Source organism: Gnatocerus cornutus, chromosome 1, assembly GCF_029298725.1.
Source record: "Gnatocerus cornutus isolate USDA-ARS CGAHR chromosome 1, icGnaCorn1.1, whole genome shotgun sequence".
Classification (NCBI taxonomy): domain Eukaryota; kingdom Metazoa; phylum Arthropoda; class Insecta; order Coleoptera; family Tenebrionidae; genus Gnatocerus; species Gnatocerus cornutus.
Genome location: NC_142233.1, coordinates 16,924,726 through 16,945,101, shown reverse-complemented (window position 1 = coordinate 16,945,101; position 20,376 = coordinate 16,924,726). Strand labels below are relative to the sequence as shown.

General features: G+C 34.9%; 4 protein-coding genes across 4 annotated transcripts in view; 1 reads left to right on the top strand and 3 right to left on the bottom strand.

Moving 5' to 3' along the window:
- Lgr4 (Leucine-rich repeat-containing G protein-coupled receptor 4) overlaps positions 1–20,376 on the top strand; it is a 154,548-nt gene that overhangs the window by 41,045 nt on the left and 93,127 nt on the right. The gene's annotated exons all lie outside the window — the stretch shown is intronic.
- On the bottom strand, positions 5,968–7,532 carry LOC148180603 (facilitated trehalose transporter Tret1-like). Its single transcript, XM_088049837.1, has 2 exons — positions 7,385–7,532; positions 5,968–7,336 (listed from the first exon to the last, which is right to left on the bottom strand). The coding sequence occupies exons 1-2, from the start codon at positions 7,440–7,442 to the stop codon at positions 6,018–6,020; spliced, it is 1,377 nt and encodes a 458-aa protein (XP_087905963.1). The 5' UTR covers positions 7,443–7,532; the 3' UTR covers positions 5,968–6,017.
- On the bottom strand, positions 10,388–11,906 carry LOC148180602 (trehalose transporter 1-like protein). The gene is made up of 2 exons (XM_088049839.1): positions 11,856–11,906; positions 10,388–11,811 (listed from the first exon to the last, which is right to left on the bottom strand). The coding sequence occupies exons 1-2, from the start codon at positions 11,899–11,901 to the stop codon at positions 10,487–10,489; spliced, it is 1,371 nt and encodes a 456-aa protein (XP_087905965.1). The 5' UTR covers positions 11,902–11,906; the 3' UTR covers positions 10,388–10,486.
- LOC148180601 (trehalose transporter 1-like protein) lies at positions 15,476–17,448 on the bottom strand. Its single transcript, XM_088049836.1, has 2 exons — positions 17,348–17,448; positions 15,476–17,303 (listed from the first exon to the last, which is right to left on the bottom strand). The coding sequence occupies exons 1-2, from the start codon at positions 17,400–17,402 to the stop codon at positions 15,979–15,981; spliced, it is 1,380 nt and encodes a 459-aa protein (XP_087905962.1). The 5' UTR covers positions 17,403–17,448; the 3' UTR covers positions 15,476–15,978.

Sequence of the window (20,376 nt, the reverse complement as noted above, 5' to 3'; positions counted from 1 at the left end):
AGAGCCTTTGAGTACTTTAAAATTTCTAGGGTCTTTGTGGAGCTTCAAAAATTCTCCAAGCCCTGCAGAATTTTCCGGGACTCTACAGAATTCCTGTAGAATTTTTAGATTCCTAGAGGTCTTCTTTCGTACTAGAATTTTATGTCTATCCATGTTTATCCAAAATTCCGAAAGAGTCTTTGTATTCATTTTCATTACATTTTAGCTTTCTCTGGAATTTCCAAATTACACTTCTATAAAATAGTCAAAGACTATCTAGAATTTCCAGAATTTTACCCGATTTTCTGCCATTCCCACGGATTCTTTGGATCTTCTTTCGATTTTATCAAATTTGTCGATTTTTCGTTTTCCATTCTCCATTCTTGCGATTTTTTAAAAATCATTTATCTCGCATTTGTCTGAGCTTCTCTGGAGTCCTCCAATTTTCTATTGTCTGGAATTTTATGAGATTCTCTATATTTTTCTAGAGCTTTCTCAAAGCCAGTTCACTATTTTTCAGAATTCTCTAAAATTCTTTGTGGATTTATTAAATTTCGGAGTTTTTTGTAATTCTCAGGGAGTTTTCATGATTCTCCAGAATTCATCAAAATTGAGGCTCTTCTTTTTTCATTCTGGAATCCTTTAAGTTCGTTTTACTTTTAGGGATACTCTAGAGTGATCAAATTATGTTTTCTTGATGTTCTTTTCATGTTTTTCACTCTTTTATTTTAAAAATTCCAAAGGGTCAAAAATTAGTATTGCTCTCCGCAACTCTCCAGGATTTTATAAGAGTCCCTAAGATCTGATAGAATTTTCTAAGATTGTTAGAGTTCCTTGACATTCTTCTGGATTTTCCAGGACTCTTTTGCATTCTTTGAGAAAAGTTCATAAAATTCCTCTGGACTCCTCCCAATTCTGCAGGATTCATCTTTCTGGAGTCCTCTTAGAGCGATCTAAAAATTGTATTGTCCTTTGATGAACCTTTAGAATTAAAAAACAACGAAACAAATCCAAAGAACACGGAGTTAAACATCTTTTTATCCTTCCACGTCCTCTTAATCCACCAAATTAATTTGGAGAAATCATCATCGAAATCCATTTAAAGTTTTAATTGCATTTTTCATCCACTCCTAAGCACGCCTAATCGCATTTATATCGTCTCCAAACATCGCGCCCTAATTAAAACACTTCCACTTCACCAACAGAACCTATAAATGGAGCTCCCGTTTCTATTTAGTAACTAATTTCGATTTAATTAAATTCTTTCTTTGTCAAACGACCCGCGATATTTTTCTAATCGCGTCAACAACGGCAAAGAAGTCTGTAAAATTATTTACCAATTAAAACTCGATCCTTTCAGGTGGAACTTGCAATGTCTGCTGTAAACATTATATTAAGAGGTGGACAAATAAGATCGAGTGCTAAAATAAACACTACTTCTTCCCTTTGTTCGTCTCAGCTTGTTTACACTTCGATGCGTTTGGAAGAGAAAACTTGTGCGAGTCGCGTTTGGAAAAATAAAAATTATAATCGCGGAAAGTTTCCATCCAATAAGCGCTTAATTATCCCCGTGATGACGCCTATTAATAATAAGTTTATTTATAAATCCGCGAAATCCGAGCTTCCATCCATCACCCAAAGACAATCCAAGGATTCGCGCCGAAAAAAGAAGTGTCCTTTGATAAATCACTCACCTGAAAAATACCTTAATATTCTAATGGAGTTGCTTTCTTGCATAAATTTCTCTTAAAATATTACCTGTCACGGTGTTCATTTTGGAATTAATCAAAATTATCCCAAGTTGGCGGTCAATTTGTGACGTCTATCTCAATTAAGGTGATAATTTTAACGCATCACATGCAAATTGATTTAGAAACTTTCTTCGCCGGTGCAAAAATTAAAAGTTTGACGGAGTTCAATTTATAGCCTCATATTTTCATTGGGCAATTATTGTTGATGGGGCTTCTTATCAAAGCTTTTTGGTATGTTAAATACGTAATTATGGTTTCGCTGATTTAGTTTTGTGATAACGTCGTGTGAATTTTAATTGCCTATTTGCAAACTGGTGTGTGACAAATCTGACATTGACCCAAAAGAGGCGATCAATCCTCAAGTTCGTCCAACGCGAAGGGCGAAATTGTAACTGCATTTTTACGTAGTTGGCTGTGAGGGAAAAATCGTGTCGTAACTAGCACCAGCGCGGCTGTTTTGACCAATGAAAACTGGGGATTTGAGAGATTTGACAGGTTTTCAGGGAGAAGCCGACGTACGTTCAAAATGCATGTCCGGAATGGAAATGTGTAAAACTGAACTTTAAAGAATTCTGGCAAATTGTGAAGAGCCCCTGAAAATTTTATCAACTCTTTTTGAAGAATTCTAGAAAGTCCTGGAAAATCCCGAAAATTTTATTGAAAATTTCAAGGAACTCTAACAATCTGGTCAGACCTCAGGGACTCTTATAAAATCCTGCAGAGTTGCGGAGAGCAATACAATTTTTTGATCCTTTAGAATATTATAAGAAAAAGTGGAAAACACAAAATGAACATCAAGGAAACATAATTTAGATCACTCCAGAGTATTTCAAAAAGTAAATAGGACTCCAAGGACTTCAGGATGAAAAAATCTGAAAAATCCTGGAGAATCCACAGAGAATTTTAGAGAATCCTGAAAAATAGTGAAGTCCTGGAAAGTTCTGGCAGAACTAAAAACGGCCATAACTCAGTTATTTGTTGTCGTACGTAGATTTTAAGCCCAGTTGTGGATTCAGCGTGAAATTCTGCGTAAAATAAGACTAAATATCGCAAGTTTGCTCCAAAAATAACCGAATTAGATTTGGAAAAATTAAATCTGAAGATCTTAATTTTCAAGATCGAGATAAGACCGGATTCATATGTAAAATAGCGCAAAAAACATGGCGCAAACCGTTTTCTTTTATCTGTCGTAATTTCGAAAATATCGAGCTCAAAACATTTGAAAAATCAAAATCAAATATCTTAAAAATTTGACTTTTAACGGCCATAACTCGGTTATTTGTCGTCGCACGTTGGTTTTGAACACGGATTTAGAATCTACGTAAAATTTTGAGTAAAATGAGTCCTTATAATTTGAATTTGCTCCAAAAATAAGCGAAATATTGAGCAAATTAGTTGATAAAGTAAAACAAAAAAAAAAATTATCGCAACTTTAAAATTTTTTAATTTAATTATATATTGACGGATGTAAAAACTTCGCAAATTTTTGAATTCAGCGTGAAATGAGTTTTTATAATTTACATTTTCTCCAAAAATAAGCGTGAGATAAGCGATTTATTCATAAAGTGCGCGAAAAAACAAATATTTATCAATCGCAAGTTTAAATTCTTCTGATTCAGTTATTTATAGACGCACGTGAAAACTTTGCACTTTTTTGGATTCAGCGTAAAATTCTGCGCAAAATGAGCACCAATAGTTTAAGATTTTTCCGCCAGCAAGTCAGATCTCGATCAAATTAGATTTGAATAAATATTTTTTTCGAAAATCGTACCTTCAAATCTAAAAAAATATTATATTTTTGAATTCAAGATATGTAAGACCAATTTTTGAGTAAAAAAGCACGAGTAAAACAATGGTAAAAACCGAATTCTTCTATCTGTCGTAGATTCGGAGATATTGAATATTGATAATTTTGCCAAGTAAAAATCAACTTTTTAAATATTCAACAGCCCGTAATTCAGAAATTTGTTGTCGTACGTGGATTTTGAGTACAGATTTAAAATCTGCGTGGAATTCTGCGTAAAATGAGTCTATCTTACTTAAATTTGCTCCAAAAATAAACGAGATATTGAGCGAAGTAGTTAATAAAATGTGCTCAAAAACACAAACATTTATTAAAACAATTTTGTTATTTATTGACGTACGTGAAAAATTCGCACATTTTTGGATTCAACGTGAAATTCTGCGTAAAATGAGCACAAATATATTAAAATTGCCCCGTAAATAAGCGAGATCTTGTTCGAATTAGATTTGGAAACATAATACTCTTGAAAATCGTAAGAACTAACTTCCTTCTAAATTAAAAAATAATAATAAAAATTTTTAATTTGGAATATGTATCCGATTACTATGTAAAAAAATGCAAAAATAGTCATGGCGAAGACCACATTTTTCCATCTGTTGCAGTTTCAAAGATCTTGAGCATTAAAAATTTTGAAAGTAAAAACGAGCGAATTAGTTGAATTAGTGCGCTAAAAAACAAAAAATTATCAATCGTAAGTTTAAATTTTTCTAATTCAGTTAATTATTGACGTATGTACGTGAAAAATACACACATTTTTAGATTCAGAGTGAAATTATGCATAATAATAATAATAATAAAATGATCAAATTAGATTTAAATACCTAATTTTTCGAAAATAGGTAACTACCTTCTTAATAAAAAAAAATATTAAATTTTTGAATTTGGGATATGTAACACCGAATTCTTAAGAAAAGAAGCCCAAAAAGCTGTGGCAAAAACCGCATCTTTTCATCTGTCGTAGTTTCGGAGATATTGAGCATGGAAAATTTCCAAAATAAAACCAACTAACCGATTCTTTAGTTGACCATAACTCAGTTATTTGTTGTCGCATGTTGATTTTGAGCGCAGATATGGAATCTGCGTGAAATTCTGCGTAAAATAAGTGTTTATAGCTTAAATTTGCTCCAAAAATAAGCGAGATATCGACCGAATTAGATTTGAAAAAATTAAATCCGAAAGTCGAAAAAGGAAACTCCAGAGAACGCAAGAGGAAGAAGCCTTAAAAACTCAAGTGATTTGCAATGTTTCCTACAAAATGGAAAGAAGGAAGAACCGGAAAAGTTTTAGTTTCTTTGGATTGTAGTTGGCTGTGAGAAAAAAAATCGTGTCGTAACTAGCACCATCGCAGCTGTTCTAACGTATGAAAACTGAGGATTTCAGAGATTTGACAGGTTTCGAGCGAGAAGCCGACGTACGTTCAATGCATGGCCTGCACAGAATGGAAAAAATCAAGAAATGGAACAATAAAGAAGTACAGGGAATCCTTGATATTTCTAGAAAATGAAAAAGCTTCTTTGCAAATCCAGGAATAGAAAAAAACAAAAAAAATGCGAAAACAGGAGAATGCTAAAAGAATCCTAGAGCTTGCCAGAGAATTCCAAAGAACTCCACAGGCTCTGAGGGAGTTCTAGAAAACTATGGAAAATCTTATAAAATTCCTGACAATCCTGGAGAGTTCTGGAGATCCTGGAAAATTGGAGACAGAGAACCTCAAACAAATACGGGAGAATTAGATAAAATTCTAGAAATTCTGGAGGAATTCATTTGATTTTTAAAAAAATCGAAAAAAATGACGAAGAAATCGACAAATTTTATAAAATGGAAAAGAGATCCAGAGAATCCGAGGGAATGGCAGAAAATCGGGTAAAATTCTGGAAATTCTGGAATCCTTGACTATTTTATAGAAGTGTAATTTGGGAACTCTAGAGAATTCTAAAAAAAATAATTAAATTGAATTAAAAGTTTTTTTAGGAATTCTTGATAATCCTGGAAAGATAAATTCTAAGACGAAGAGCTCGTGTCTAGAAGGTTCCGGAAAATCCTGCAGAGCCTGGAGAATTTTAGGAGCTTCTCAAAGAGCACTAGAAATTTCAAAGTACTGAGAGAACTCGTAAAATCTCATAAAATTCTAGAAGATTCTGGGGAGTCAAAGATTCTACAAAATTTGTGAGAAGCAGAAAAGTTTCTAGTAATTCTAAAAAAAAAGTCCAGGAAATAAAAAGGGAGTCCAATGAATTTTAAAATTAAATGGAAATTTTGGAAAATTCTGGAGAATCCTACAGACAGCACCTGGAGAATTTAAGAAGAATTCTGGATAAACCTGGAAAATCTGCAAGAGTAAGAAGATCCGGAAATCTCCACAGAAAGCGTGGTAAATTTCAAAAAATTCCAGAAAATCCTGGAGAGTCCTGGAGCATCAAAAATTCTGGAAGCTTTGTTCGTTTCGGCACATTTATTTTAGTAATTTCTTTTAAGTACATCAATTATTTAACTTTCCCTTTGAGTTCTTGCTGAATCTCCTCCAAACTCTTATTCTTCGTCTCCGGCACGAACCTCCAACTCAAAACGAACCCGCAAAACTGACACACCCCAAACACCAAAAACGGCACCGCCAAACCAAAATTCTCCGAAGTGAACTGGTAGAACTTCACACTAGTCAACATCCCGAAGGAGAACACGACGTTCATCACACACATGGCCTTGGCCTTAATACTCGCGGGGAAGATCTCCCCCGCCATCAAGTTAACCACACTCCCCAACCCCATGGCGAACGACACCACGAAGAGCAACAATCCGAGCAACGGAAGAACTGTTAAACCCGACACGTCCACTGCTCCCGTGTCTCTCAAAACGAAGAAAATCCCGTTGGAGACTAAGGAGAAGCAGCACCCTCCAATGGAGAGGAGAACGAGCGGCTTGCGCCCCACGTGGTCCACCGTCACTGTGGCGACGACGGCGAAGAGGAGCTGCACGGCTATCATAAGCATCGCCGCGGCGTCCGCGGCGATGACGTCCGTGACTTGTCCGAAGAGGAGTTGCGCGTAGAAGTTGAACGAGCCGAAGCCGCTGTAGTGCTGCAGGAGGCGGAGGACCACCATGGCGATGGTCGCCATCTTATTAGACTCGATGGCGAGGAGGTCTTTGAAGGAGCCGCGCTCGGACATCTGCCGCTCCACGTCCTTAATCAGAGAAGACAGCTCGTCTTCGACGTTTTGGCCCCCGCGCAACTTCCTCAAGCTCCGGCGCGCGTCTTCAACGCGGTTCTTCATGATGAGGAAGTAGGGGCTTTCGGCCTGGGTGGAGAACGCCGCGACGAAGACGAGGATGAGCGCCAGGGAGATGAGGGCGGTGGCGTGGATGGTCCACACGGTGCCGATGATGTTGATGAAGAGCACCCCCAGGGTGAGGACGAGGGAGAAGGAGGAGCCCAACACCCCGCGCACCTGGGGTTCGGAGATCTCGCAGATGTAGATGGGGAGGATGGTGAAGCAAGCCCCTTCGGACACTCCCCCGCTGAAGCGCGCGACGTACAACAGACTCTTGGAGTAAAAGGAGAGATAAATCGAAACGTACGAGAGGATCTGGGGGACGCTGATCAATAGGATTGCCGGCTTCCGGCCGATGACGTCCACGACCAAGGATGAGACAATGTTGCCAACTATGTCGCCGAAAGGCCCTATTATGGTGATGTACGACGCCTCTTCCAGCGTCACATCGAACGGATACTCGTCGGAGAGGATTCTAGGCAGGGACGGACTGGGCCAGCCGAAGTGGATCCCGGCGCAGAATAAGGAGATCAGAGCTGAAACAGCGGAGTTTGATTTATTGGTCAGTTCTTGGTCAGTCGTACCGGTGAAAGTGGCGAGGTATTGGGGCCATGCGTGGTTTTCCTCGAGTGTGGTTGGCATGGCTAGACTGGTGGATACAATGAGAGGTCACTTTTTATCGTTAATTACATTCGAAATGTACATAAGTGACGTGGTGAGTGTGCAAATGTTATGTAAGAGTTCATAGAGCGGTGGCTTCGTGCCAAGTTAGAGATAAGTGCGGTTGTGTACATTTTTAGATTTCGAAACCAACAATACTTGTACGTTAAATAAACGAGTTTTCGGGCTTTGGATAATTCTGCAATTTGCTAAACTTAACTGAGGAGTTGATGTAATTATCGTCGCCAAATGGCAAAGTTAACATCCCATTAATAACGGAGCTATGAAGTTTTTCAGAAAATTTTCAAAATTTTTGACTTTTTTCTAAACCAAAATTTTCTAAAATCTGTTTCGCTCATTTAATATTTTGTAATAGCGTGGCAAGCTTAGTAAATTTTGCACTCATAGTACAACTAGTTTTTTTTCAAATTTCGAAAATTTGCTCTTAAATGAAAAAAGTTCCAAGGCTGCAGTCTTATTAGTAATTCAAATACAACAGTTTTTATAAAAAATTATAACATTTTGTTTAATTTGGGCGGTAAAAAATCCAAAATCTGTGTTTCTTTTTGAAAATTTTTGAAATTTTGCTAATTTAACAAGCAAGTTTAAGGCCACATTTTCCATAAATTTTAGGGTTTTGGTTTAATTAATAATTAATTTGTCAAGGTCTTTGCAATTTAAAACTTTTCCACTTTCTGTAAGAAAAAAATCCAAAATGTGAGTTTTTTTTTAATAATTTTTAATTTTGGTTAATATAATAAGCAAGTTGGAAGGCTACATTTTCCATAAATTTCAAGATTGTGGCCTATTTAATAACTGCTTTACAAAGGTCTTTTTGGATTTCAAAATTTTACGCTTTCTATAAGAAAAAAAATTCTAAAATCTGTCTTTTTTTTAAATAATTTTGAATTTTCGTTGATCTAACAAGGATGTGTAAGGCCATATTTTCCATTAATGTCAAGGTAGTGGTCTAATTAATAATTGATTTAGAAAAGTTTTTTTAAAATTTCAAAATTTTGTGTTCCCGATTAGAAAAATATTCTAAAAATGTGTCCTTTTTTTGATTTTTATTTTTGTTGACCTAACAAACAAGTTCAAGGCCACATTTTCCAAAAATTTTAAGGTTGTGGTTCAATTCATAATAATAATAATTTTGTCAAGGTCTTTTTGAAATTTTATAATTTTACACGTTCTATAAGAATAACAAAAAAATTCTAAAAGTTGTATTTTGGTTTTAATCATTTTGAATTTTGGTTGATTTAACAAGCAAGTTTAAAGCCATATTTTCATAAATTTCGAGCTAAATTAATAACAGACTTACAAAGGTTTAAAATTTTAAAATTTTACGTTTTTTATCAAAAAAAAAATTCTGCAATTTGTGTTCTTTTATTTTAATAATAATTTTGATTTTGTTTACAAAACAATAAAGTTTAAGGCCATTAATTTCAAGGTAGTGGTCCAGTTAAAAAATTTATTTTGCCAAGATCTTTTTAAAATTTAAAAATTTTAGGTTTCCTATAATAAAAAATTCTAAACTCTTTTGTTAAAAATTTTTAAATTTTGGTTGATTTAGTAAGCATGTTAAAGGTCATATTTTCCACAAACTTCCAGGTTGTGGTTGATTTTACAATTAATTTACAAAGGTCTTTTACAAATTTAAAATTTAGGCTCTTTATTAGAAAATAATTATAAAACTTTTGTTTATTATAAAACTGTCTCTTTTCAAATAATTTTGAATTTTTGTTGACATAACAAGCAAGTTTGAGGCCACATTTTCCATTTTCGAACAATGATTAGAAATTTTAGAATTTTTTTTCTTCAAAATGACTCCCAAAATTTAAAATTTTCAATTTTCGGCTGCAGATCCCACAATTTTAATGCTTAATCAATGAAATTTGGTGGAGTTCTTACTCAAGGACTTCTTATTGAATGAGTTTCTTTTCAGAATTTTAGAACAAAGATTAAAAATTTTAGAATTTTGTACTTCAAAATTACTCCCAAAATTTATCATTTTGAATTTCTGGCTGCAGATCCCACAATTTTATTGCTAAATCAATGAAAATTGATGGAGTTGTCGCTCAAAAACCTTTTATTAAGTGAATTTAGTTTGAGAATTTTATAACAAAGATTAGAAATTTTAGAATTTTTTATTTTCAAAATGACTCCCAAAATTTAAAATTTTTAATTTCCGGCTGCAGATCCCACAATTTGAATGGTAAATTAATGAAAATTGGTAGAGTTGTTATTCAAAAAGTTTTTATTAAGTGAATTTAACTTCAGAATTTTAGAACAAGGATTAGAAATTTTAGAATTTTTTATCTTCAAAATTACTCCCAAAATTTCAAATTTTCAATTTCCGTCTGTAGATACCACCATTTTAATGTTAAAACAATGAAATTTGGTGGAGATGTTACTCAAAAACTTTTTATTAAATGAGTTTAATTTCAGAATTTTAGAACAAGGATCAGAAATTTCAAACAATTATAACGAATATTAGAAATATTTTACCATCAGAATGAAATTTGGTGGAGTTATTACGTCAGAAGCGTTGATTAAGCGAGTGAAATTTCGAAATTTTTGAACTATGCGCGCAAAAATTAAAATAATAAAAAAAAGTAGTATATTGTGACACGAGTGAGAAAATTGGTTATTTTTCACGACACGAAAGTTAAGGAACGAGTCGTAGACAACTGGACTAATTTATCGAGTGAAAAATGGGCAATTCTCACGAGTACAACACCATACTTTATCCACTCATCGGAACGCAAATACGCAATAAGAAGTACGTTTTTCGAAAATAAACTTTTTTGAGATATGTTAACACTTTGTAAAGCTATTTGTATTTTTTCCGAGACTGCGTGGAAGTAAATTAAGCGTAGTTATGTACATGTACAGATTTTATAACTCAGAGTTTGTCGCGTTTTGATTGGATGATAGCAGAGGAGAAAAAGTGCTTTTCTACACACGAGTACATAAAATCATTTATTAAAAAAAAAGAAAGTAAAAAGTTGCAGAGAGACACTCCTTTATGTATTCTCCCCCTTCTGTTTTAGTCGCTGTTGGATTTCCTCTAAAGTCTTCCCCTTCGTTTCCGGTACGACAAAATAAACAAAACCAACCCCCACTAGCGTCAAAATTGCGAAAGTACCGAATGGTACCGACAGTCCAAGACCATCACCAGTAGCTTGGTAGTACTTGGTAAATCCAAGAGTTATCAATGCGTAACTTCCAGTAACCAAACACGACGTTTTACTTTTAATGCTCGCCGAAAACATTTCGCCCTGTAAGACACTAACAATCGCTCCAAAACCCGCGGAATAAATAACGATCTGCACCATAAGAAGAACCAGAGGTAGCCAACTGACCACCGAGAGATCAACTTCAGTGTGTTCCTTTATAACGAAGAAAGTTGTTTGGATGGTCAAATCAACGAAGCACCCGATGGAGGAGAAAAGAAGAAGAGGCTTCCGCCCCCACCTGTCGACTATAAAAGCGGAAACTACAGTCATCACGACTTGGATGAGGAGGATGATGGTGGCGCCAACCTGAGGAGTGATGGCGTCGGTGACTTCTTCGAGAAGAATTTGCATGTAGAAGTTGAAGATTGAGGTACCGCTAGCGACTTGGAAGAAGCGCGCGCCGATCACGACCAAGAGTGCCATTCGATTGGAGTCGATGGCGAGGATGTCCTTCAAGGTTCTGGTTTCGGACATCTGCCTCGCGACGTCGTTTTTGAGCGCCTCCACCTCACCATCGACGTTCTTCTTATGCCGCAAGAACTTCAACGCTCTTCTAGTTTCCTCTTCGCGGTTCTTCATGAGGAGGAAGTACGGACTCTCCGGCATCCTCCAGAACGACACCAAGAACACCACCGGGAAAACCAAGCAACTCAACGCGGTGATTTTAACGCTCAAGTACGACCCGATGACGTTGATGTACAACACGCCAAAATACAGAGAAAAAGACACTAAATTGCACAAAGTACCGCGGACTCTTGGCTCGGTGATCTCGCCGACGAAGAGGTACGACACGGTGATGGACATTCCTTCGCCCATTCCGCCCAGAAACCGCCCCAAGTACAACAACTCCATGACGTGGTACGAAAGAACGAAGCTAATAAAAGATCCAGATTGAGGAATTGCGATGAGCAGGAACGTTTTCCTCCTCCCCAGTCTGTCTAGAAGGAAGTAGCAGAGGAAGTTTCCGCAGATGTTGCCCACATTTCCCATGATGGTAATGTAAGAGCCTTCATCTTCGGAGACTTCGAACGGATAATCATCACTGAAGAGTTTAGGGAGTGATGGCGCGGGCCAACCGATGTGGAGGCCGCAAGTGAGGACGCAGAAATTTGCTGAAGAAAGTGTTAAATTTTCAAAGAGTTTGATGGGAATTTACCTGTGATGACTACAAGGAGTTGTGGCCAGACTTTACCTTCGTCCATCGGAGACATTTAAGCACTCAAACTATCATTAAGTTGTTATTTTTTATTATTACTAGAACGTTTTATAAAAATTATCAGCTGACTTTGAACAACATAATATAAATAATGGACGGTCGTTATCTACTTCGCACATGATTCGTCTACTCTAATGTCAACCCTTTTTAAACTTATCAATTTTTCTTTCAAAACTATATAAATACATAATAAATTATGCCACGAGTCCAATAAACGTCAATTTAGGCACGAGCGGTTACACGCAAAGCCGAGGACTTTCAGCATTGTAAAGGAGAAAACCACACCATATGTCATTTAGTTTACACCAACTCAATTAAATTCTTAAGTTATTGAAATATTAAACACCTTGTTGAAGTGACACGTGACCCTTTCTCACCAATCAATCGTCAAATTAATAGGCAGGTTAACTCAATTCCCACTAAATGATGGTGAAACTGGCCCTCGCAGTTCTAGATAAACAGAGTGGATTTTCTAAAATGTACCGGGTGTTGCTAATCATAGGAAAACAACACGGGAATTTGAATTTTATTTTTTTCCCGCTCTCCCGAGCCTTCAAATTCAATTTGATTGATGGCGGATTTTGCTCCACTGAACTCTTAATCTGACAGCCATTTTTAGAATTCAATGTTATTACAGCGTTAGTAATAAAATTGAATTTAAAATAGTAAAATTTCAAATTTCCCGCTCGAAATTTCCAAGGTTGTGTTATTGCGAAATGAAGATCTGTCGCTTTGTGTCTAAACTAACCTTATTAGTGCAAATTTGTCTTTTCCAAGCAATTTTAAGACCCGTGTTTACCTTTAGTACTATCCGCGCACAAGTTAATTGAAAAAGTGAGGTTAGTTTAGACAGACGTGACAACTCTCCAGTTTGCAGTGGCACCAACTTTGAAATTTTCAGTGGGAAATTCGAAATTCAACGTTTTTAATTCGGTTTTTTGAATAACATTGGGTGCTAAATATGGCGCTCAGATTAAAAACCTCTTAAAAGCCAATCTCCTGTCATTGACTCCTGTCATTGATATTTTTTGTTTAACGTTTTAAAAATGGGTTTTTGGGTGACTTTTTACATACAATTTAGGGAATTTGTTTGCATGAATGATATGAATTTGGGTTGGCAACTCGGCAAGCCAGTAGTTTGACACATGTCACATAATCATTCAAAAGTGCATTTGCACGCGTATTTGGTGTTAAATGAAAGGAGAATCGTAAAGGAAGTCAGTAGAAACTGTGAATGGAAATATTCAGTCTTTACCTTCGAAAATTTGACCCTCTGGCGACAACCCAAAATTTCAAACGGCCATAACTCGGTTATTTATTGACAAATTTTAAAAAATTATCATGTTTTTGGATTCAGCGTGAAATTCTGCGTAAAATGAGACCCAAATTTGTTGAGTTTGCTTAATAAATAAATGAGTTATTGGAAAAAAACTGTTTTGAAAACATCATTTTAGGGTGATTTTCAATCAATGTTTTTAAAATGAAAACGACGTTTAATAGCTTTAAATTATACAGCAGCCGAAAGAGGAGCTCAAAATCTATCTACTGGCCAAATTTGAAATCCATCGGTCAAATAGCTTACGAGTTATGGCCAAAAATAAAAAAAATGAAAAATTTTCATCGTTTGAGTCGGATTTTTTTTTCGCGAAAAATCGACTATCAAATTTTGGGCTTTTGAGAACATTTTCTAACGTAAAATGAGCCGAAAAAAAGAATGGCACAAACCGCATCTCAATATCTCTAATAGTTTCCGAGATATTTAACTTTCAAAATTGGGAAAAATGAGAAAAAATGAAAATCAACTTTCCAAAACTTTGATCGACCATAACTCGGTTATTTGTTGTCGGATCTGAATTTAATTTTCAGATTTGGAATCTGCGAAGAATTCTGCGTACACTGATGTATAATAACTTAAGTTTACTCTAAAAAATAAGCGAGATATCGATATCAAAATTTTGGCATAGTTTTAGTCATGAATTTTTGCAAAAATTTGCAAATTTCGACTTTTGAAAAATCAAAGAACTATTTCTTATGTAAAAAATTGCGAGAAAAACGATGGCGCAAACCGCATCTCAATATATGAAATAGTTTCCGAGATATCGAGCACGAATTGTTTTGAAGTTTCAAAAATTTGGGCCTCTGACGACAACCCAAAATTTTAAACGGCCATAACTCGGTTATTTATTGAAAAATAGTAAAAAATTATAATGTTTTTGAATTCAGCGTAAAATTCTGCGTAAAATGAGACCCAAATTTGTTGAGTTGGCGTAATAAATAAAAGAGGTATTGGCCAAAAACTGTTTTTGAAACATCATTTTAGGGTGATTTTCAATCAATGTTTCCAAAATGAAAACCACGTTTAATAGCATTGAATTACACATCAGTCGAAAGAGGAGCTCGAAATCTATCTACTGGCCAAATTTGAGATCTATAGGAGAAATAGTTTACGAGTTATGGTCACAAATAAAAAAAATGAAAAATTTTCATCGTTTGAGTCGCCATTTTTTTTCGCAAAAAATCGACTGTCGACTTTTGGGCTTTTGAGAACATTTTCTGACGTAAAATAAGCCGAGAAAAACGATGGCGCAAACCGCATCTCAATATCTCAAATAGTTTCCGAGATATTTGACTTTAAAAATTAGGAAAAATGAGAAAAAGTGAAAATCAACTTTCCAAAACTTTGATCGACCATAACTCGGTTATTTGTTGTCGGATCTGAATTTAAATCCCAGATTTGGAATCTGCATAAAATTCTGCGTTCACTGATGTATAATAACTCAAGTTTACTCGAAAAAATAAGCGAGATATCAATATCAAAAATTTGGCATAGTTTTAGTCATGAATTTTCGCTAAAATTGCGTTTTGTATAGAGGTGATGTACCTATTTGTCGAACATTTAAATAACCACGAAAACCGTTCATAAACGCAACAACACTCTGGCGAATCTCAGAGTGTTAATCACATCACTCTGACGTCACACGCTCCAACAGACGAAAATTTTGAAATTAAACTCACTTAATAAGCATTTTTAAAGTAGCAACTTCACCAAATTTCTTTGCTTTATCGTTAAAATTGTGGGAACCACAGACGTTAATTGAAAATTTTGGATTTTGGGCTCATTCCAATAGAATTTTGTTTTTAATTTTTGATTTGTTCTAAAATTTTGAAATTAAACTCACTTAATAAGCAATTCTAAAGTAAAAACTGCATTAAATTTCATTGATTTACAGATGGTAAATGAAAAATTTGAATTTTGGAGTCCCGAAAGTTAAAATATTATGAAATTTTTATTGCTTGTTCTAAAATTGTGTTTTTTTAGTTTTTTTCCCTAACTCATTTAAGCTTTAATTGGTAAACGAAACACTTTAAAAGCAAAAAATCTTCAGAATCTCTCTTCAGAAAATCCAAAGTTTGCGGATTGCCATCTATTTATAAAACATTCTGTATATTTATAACTTTCGAAGAAAAAAACGTTTACTAAATTAATCGTTGGAGTTCTGTAAAAACTCAAAAATCGAAAAAATATGTGTAGTGTGCTCCATTAAAAACAAAAGTTGTTATTACATACTCAGTTCTTCCAAATCTTCCGAAATTTGTGGGTGTAAATCAGACTTCCAATACTCTAGGGAGAAAACTAGGGGAAAATTGAATGTAAAATCAAATTTAATATTAACACGTTGCGTGCATTAAATCTCAAGTTAATATTTAATTAAAGATGTGTTTCAAAAGAGAGGACAATTGGCTTCTACGCATATCACAGTTTGACTTTTTCGCTACCAACTCTTACCAACAAAAATTACTAACAAATTGATGACAACTGTCGAACACAATGTCACCAACTGCGTCGCCTGAAATCACTACTATAGTAGTGTTTTTGACACTTTTAGTTCTTCTGAACGAATATTTTTATGTGCAGGGCCGGGCTGAAAGAACGGTACTTGGAATCAAGCATTTTCTGTCAAATTACAACATAAACGTGTGATTTCGGACGTGTTTCTGCGCTACAATTATGTAGTTAAGTAAAGGGAAGTTTCACAGGTACGCTCAGGTACTTCTTTGCAGGTTATTTATGGTCGTTCTTTCGTTTCAACCATTGCTGAATTTCCTCCAGTGTTTTGCCCTTCGTTTCCGGTACGATGTAGTAAACGAAATTAACTCCAATTAGTGTCAAAACGGCGAAAGTACCAAAGGGGATGGAGAGTCCGAGACCATCACCAGTGGCTTGGTAGTACTTGGTAAATCCAAGAGCCATCAAAGCGTACATTGTGTTGACCAAAAACGACAATTTGGTCTTAACACTCGCCGAAAACATCTCTCCGCTTAAGACACTGGTAATCGCACCAAAACCCACTGAATAAATGACGATGTGTACCATAAGAAGAGCCAGAGGTAACCAACTGACTGTTGAGAGGTCAATCTTAGTGTGTTCTTTTAAAATGAAGAAAATCGTCTCGATGGTTAAATCCAAGAAGCACCCGATGGAGGAGAAAAGAAGAAGAAGTTTGCGCCCCCACTTGTCCACTGTGATGGTTGAAACTCCAGTCATCACCAATTGGATGAGGAGGATTATGGTGGCACCAACCTCAGGAGTGATGGCGTCGGTGGCTTCTTGCAGAAGAATTTGGATGTAGAAGTTGAAGGCTGCAATACCGGTGGCGAGTTGGAAGAAGCGCGCACCGACCATGACGAAGAGACCCATTCTATTGGAGTCAACAGCGAGGATGTCTTTGAAGGTGCTGGTTTCAGACATCTGCCTCGCAACATCCTTTTGGAGCTTCTCCACCTCGCCATCGACGTTCTTCAGGTGACGCAGGAATCTCAACACTCCTCTAGTTTCCTCGTCGCGGTTCTTCATGAGGAGGTAGTACGGACTCTCCGGCATCCTCCAGAACGACACCAAGAACACCACCGGGAAAACCAAGCAACTCAATGCGGTGATTTTAATGCTGCAGTACGACCCGATTATATTAATATACAAAACTCCAAAACAAAGAGAAATTGACACTAAAGTGGTCAAAGCACCTCGGACTCTTGGCTCGGTGATCTCGGCGACGTACACCAAAGAGACGGTGATTGCCATTCCTTCGCCCATTCCTCCAAGAAACCGCCCCAGGTACAACAACTCCATGAGGTGGTACGAAAAAACGAAGCTAAGAAACGATCCGACTTGAGGAACTGTGATCAACAAGTAGAAGTTCTTCCTTCCTAGCCGGTCCAGGAGGAGGTAGCTGGTGAAGCCCCCACAGACATTCCCCACGTTTGTCATGATGGTAATGTAAGAACCATCTTCGTTGGTCACCTGGAATGGGTACTCCTCGCTGAAGAGTTTGGGTAAGGATGGTGCGGGCCATCCCATGTGTAAACCGCAAGTGAAGACGCAAATATTCGCTGAAGAAAGTGTTAAATTTGAAGAGGTTGAGGAGGAAATTTACCTGTTAACACTGCAAGAAGTTGCGGCCAGACTTTGCCGTTTTTGATCAGTGACATTTTAAAGTGTCGCGTAGAAAACTTTATCGCTTGATGTCGAACAAAACTAATGAAGTTCTATCGCAAAAATGACTCAAGTTATTATTATTCGCACGTGGGGGGTTCGGCACGTGGCGACACGTGTTAAACTCATTTTAACAATTTGATAACTTATTTTCCCTTTTTTTTTTATTTTTCTATAAAAAATGAGAAGCTAAAAAATTATTTGTTCGCCACGTTTGTCGGCGAAATTGATAGTTTTAGTTCAATCAAAGTGACAACCACCATCCAGTATTAGACAGTATTGCCAACGACACGTCGTCGAAAGTCACTGTTATAATAATGTGTGATGCTTTTTCAGCTGTCACGGCGAATGTTTTTTTTTTCTCTACTAATAGAAATTTAAAGGCAGAGTCGGATTGAAGTTGAAATGGAGATAAAGATTTAATTCGGATTTTCTCAATTTTGCTATCCGAATTTCCGTTTTGTGAGTCCGATAAAGTTGAAATTAGTTTTAGTTTAAATTTGCTTGATAGATTTTATGTTATTTTTTTATACTTTATCGAAACTTGTTTTGGCACTTTTTTGAGTTAATTAAGAGTAATAATCTTACCGAATTTAGTTGCTGAAGCATTAGAACTACCAAAATTACGGGTCGCAATACAAAATAGAAAATTTTTTGCATGGTTCGGAGAACTAAAAATTCTAGAATTTGCCTTTTTCGCTCTACAATTTTGTAATTTGACAAACTTGTTGGGCAGATTAAGAATAATAATCTTACTAATTTTGGTTGCTGTAACATTAGAACTACCAAAAATACAAGTTTCACAACAAAATAGATTTTTTTTTAATTTGTCTAAAAATAAAAAAAAATGTATTTCCTCTTCTACAATTTTGAAATTTGCTATAATTTTTTGGTAAATTACGAACAGTAAGATCACTAAATTTGAATGCCGTGGAATTAGAACTACTAAAGTTACAAGCGGTAAAAAGAAAATAGAAAAAGTTTTTGCTACGGCCAGAATATAAAAAATTCTAAAATTTGTCTTTTTTGCTATAGAATTTTGTAATTTGGCACGGTTTTTGAGTAAATTAAGAGTAATAATTTCACCAAATTTAGTTGCTGAGGCTTAAGAACTACAAAAATTATGGATCGCAAAACAAATGAGAAAATTTTTTGCTTTCTTCGGAAAATAAAAAATTCTAAAATTTGATCATTTCGCTCTACAATTTTGTCATCTGGCACGTTTTTTTGGCAAATTTAGGGTAGAAAGCTCACTAAGTTTGGTTGCTGTAGCATTACAACTACTAAAATTACAGGGAACATAAATAATTGAAAAAAGTTTTTGCTTCGGTAAGAATATAAATTTTTTTAACATTTGTCTTTTAAGCTCTACTATTTTGTAATTTGGTACTCCGTTTGAGCAAATGAAGAGTAGTAAGCTCACAAAGTTTGGTTGCTATAGAATTAGAACTACTAAAATTACTGGTCGCAAAACAAAATAGAAATTTTTTTGTTTGCTACCGAAAACAACAAATGCTAAAAAAAATTTCTTCTCTATAATTTTCAAATTTGTCTCATTTTTTTTTGAGCAAATGAAGAGTAAAACGTTTACCGTTTTTGGTTGTTGTAGCATTAGAACTACTAAAGTTATAAGTTAAATAATTAAAATAGAAATTTTTTTAATTCGCTCAAAATATAAAAAATTTCTAAAATTTGTCTTTTCTCTGCTATCATTTTGTAATTTGACACACTTTTTTGAACAGTTAGGAATAATAAGCCCATCGAATTTAGTTGATGTAGTATTAGAACTTCCAAAGTTACAGGTTGCAAAACAAAATAGAAAATTTTTTGCTTGGTTCGGAGAACCAAAAATTCTAGAATTTGCCTTTTTTGCTCTACAATTTTGTACTTTGACAAACTTGTTGGGCAAATTAAGAATAATAATCTTACTAATTTTGGTTGCTGTAACATTAGAACTACCAAAAATACAAGTTTCACAACAAAATACATTTTTTTTTTAATTTGTCTAAAAATAAAAAAAAATGTATTTCCTCTTCTACAATTTTGAAATTTGCTATAATTTTTTGGTAAATTACGAATAGTAAGATCACTAAATTTGAATGCCGTGGAATTAGAACTACTAAAGTTACAAGTGGTAAAAAGAAAATAGAGAAAGTTTTTGCTACGGCCAGAACATAAAAAATTCTAAAATTTGTCTTTTTTGCTATAGAATTTTGTAATTTGGCACGTTTTTTGAGTAAATTAAGAGTAATAATTTCACCAAATTTAGTTGCTGAGGCTTAAGAACTACAAAAATTATGGATCGCAAAACAAATGAGAAAATTTTTTGCTTTCTTCGGAAAATAAAAAATTCTAAAATTTGATCATTTCGCTCTACAATTTTGTCATCTGGCACGTTTTTTTTGGCAAATTTAGGGTAGAAAGCTCACTAAGTTTGGTTGTTGTAGCATTACAACTACTAAAATTACAGGGAGCATAAATAATTGAAAAAAGTTTTTGCTTCGGTAAGAATATAAATTTTTTTAACATTTGTCTTTTAAGCTCTACTATTTTGTAATTTGGTACTCCGTTTGAGCAAATGAAGAGTAGTAAGCTCACAAAGTTTGGTTGCTATAGAATTAGAACTACTAAAATTACTGGTCGCAAAACAAAATAGAAATTTTTTTGTTTGCTACCGAAAACAACAAATGCTAAAAAAAAATTCTTCTCTATAATTTTCAAATTTGTCTCATTTTTTTTTGAGCAAATGAAGAGTAATACGTTTACCGTTTTTGGTTGTTGTAGCATTAGAACTACTAAAGTTATAAGTTAAAAACTAAAATAGAAATTTTTTTAATTCGCTCAAAATATAAAAAATTTCTAAAATTTGTCTTTTCTCTGCTATCATTTTGTAATTTGACACACTTTTTTGAACAGTTAGGAATAATAAGCCCATCGAATTTAGTTGATGTAGTATTAGAACTTCCAAAG

Coding starts and splice junctions, on each gene's coding strand:
- LOC148180603 (XM_088049837.1), bottom strand. CDS start 7,442: ATGCCAACCACACTCGAGGAAAACCACGCATGGCCCCAATACCTCGCC. Junction 7,337..7,384: donor ATACCTCGCCACTTTCACCG/GTACGACTGACC, acceptor CCGCTGTTTCAG/CTCTGATCTCCTTATTCTGC.
- LOC148180602 (XM_088049839.1), bottom strand. CDS start 11,901: ATGGACGAAGGTAAAGTCTGGCCACAACTCCTTGTAGTCATCACAG. Junction 11,812..11,855: donor ACTCCTTGTAGTCATCACAG/GTAAATTCCCAT, acceptor CACTTTCTTCAG/CAAATTTCTGCGTCCTCACT.
- LOC148180601 (XM_088049836.1), bottom strand. CDS start 17,402: ATGTCACTGATCAAAAACGGCAAAGTCTGGCCGCAACTTCTTGCAGTG. Junction 17,304..17,347: donor ACTTCTTGCAGTGTTAACAG/GTAAATTTCCTC, acceptor CACTTTCTTCAG/CGAATATTTGCGTCTTCACT.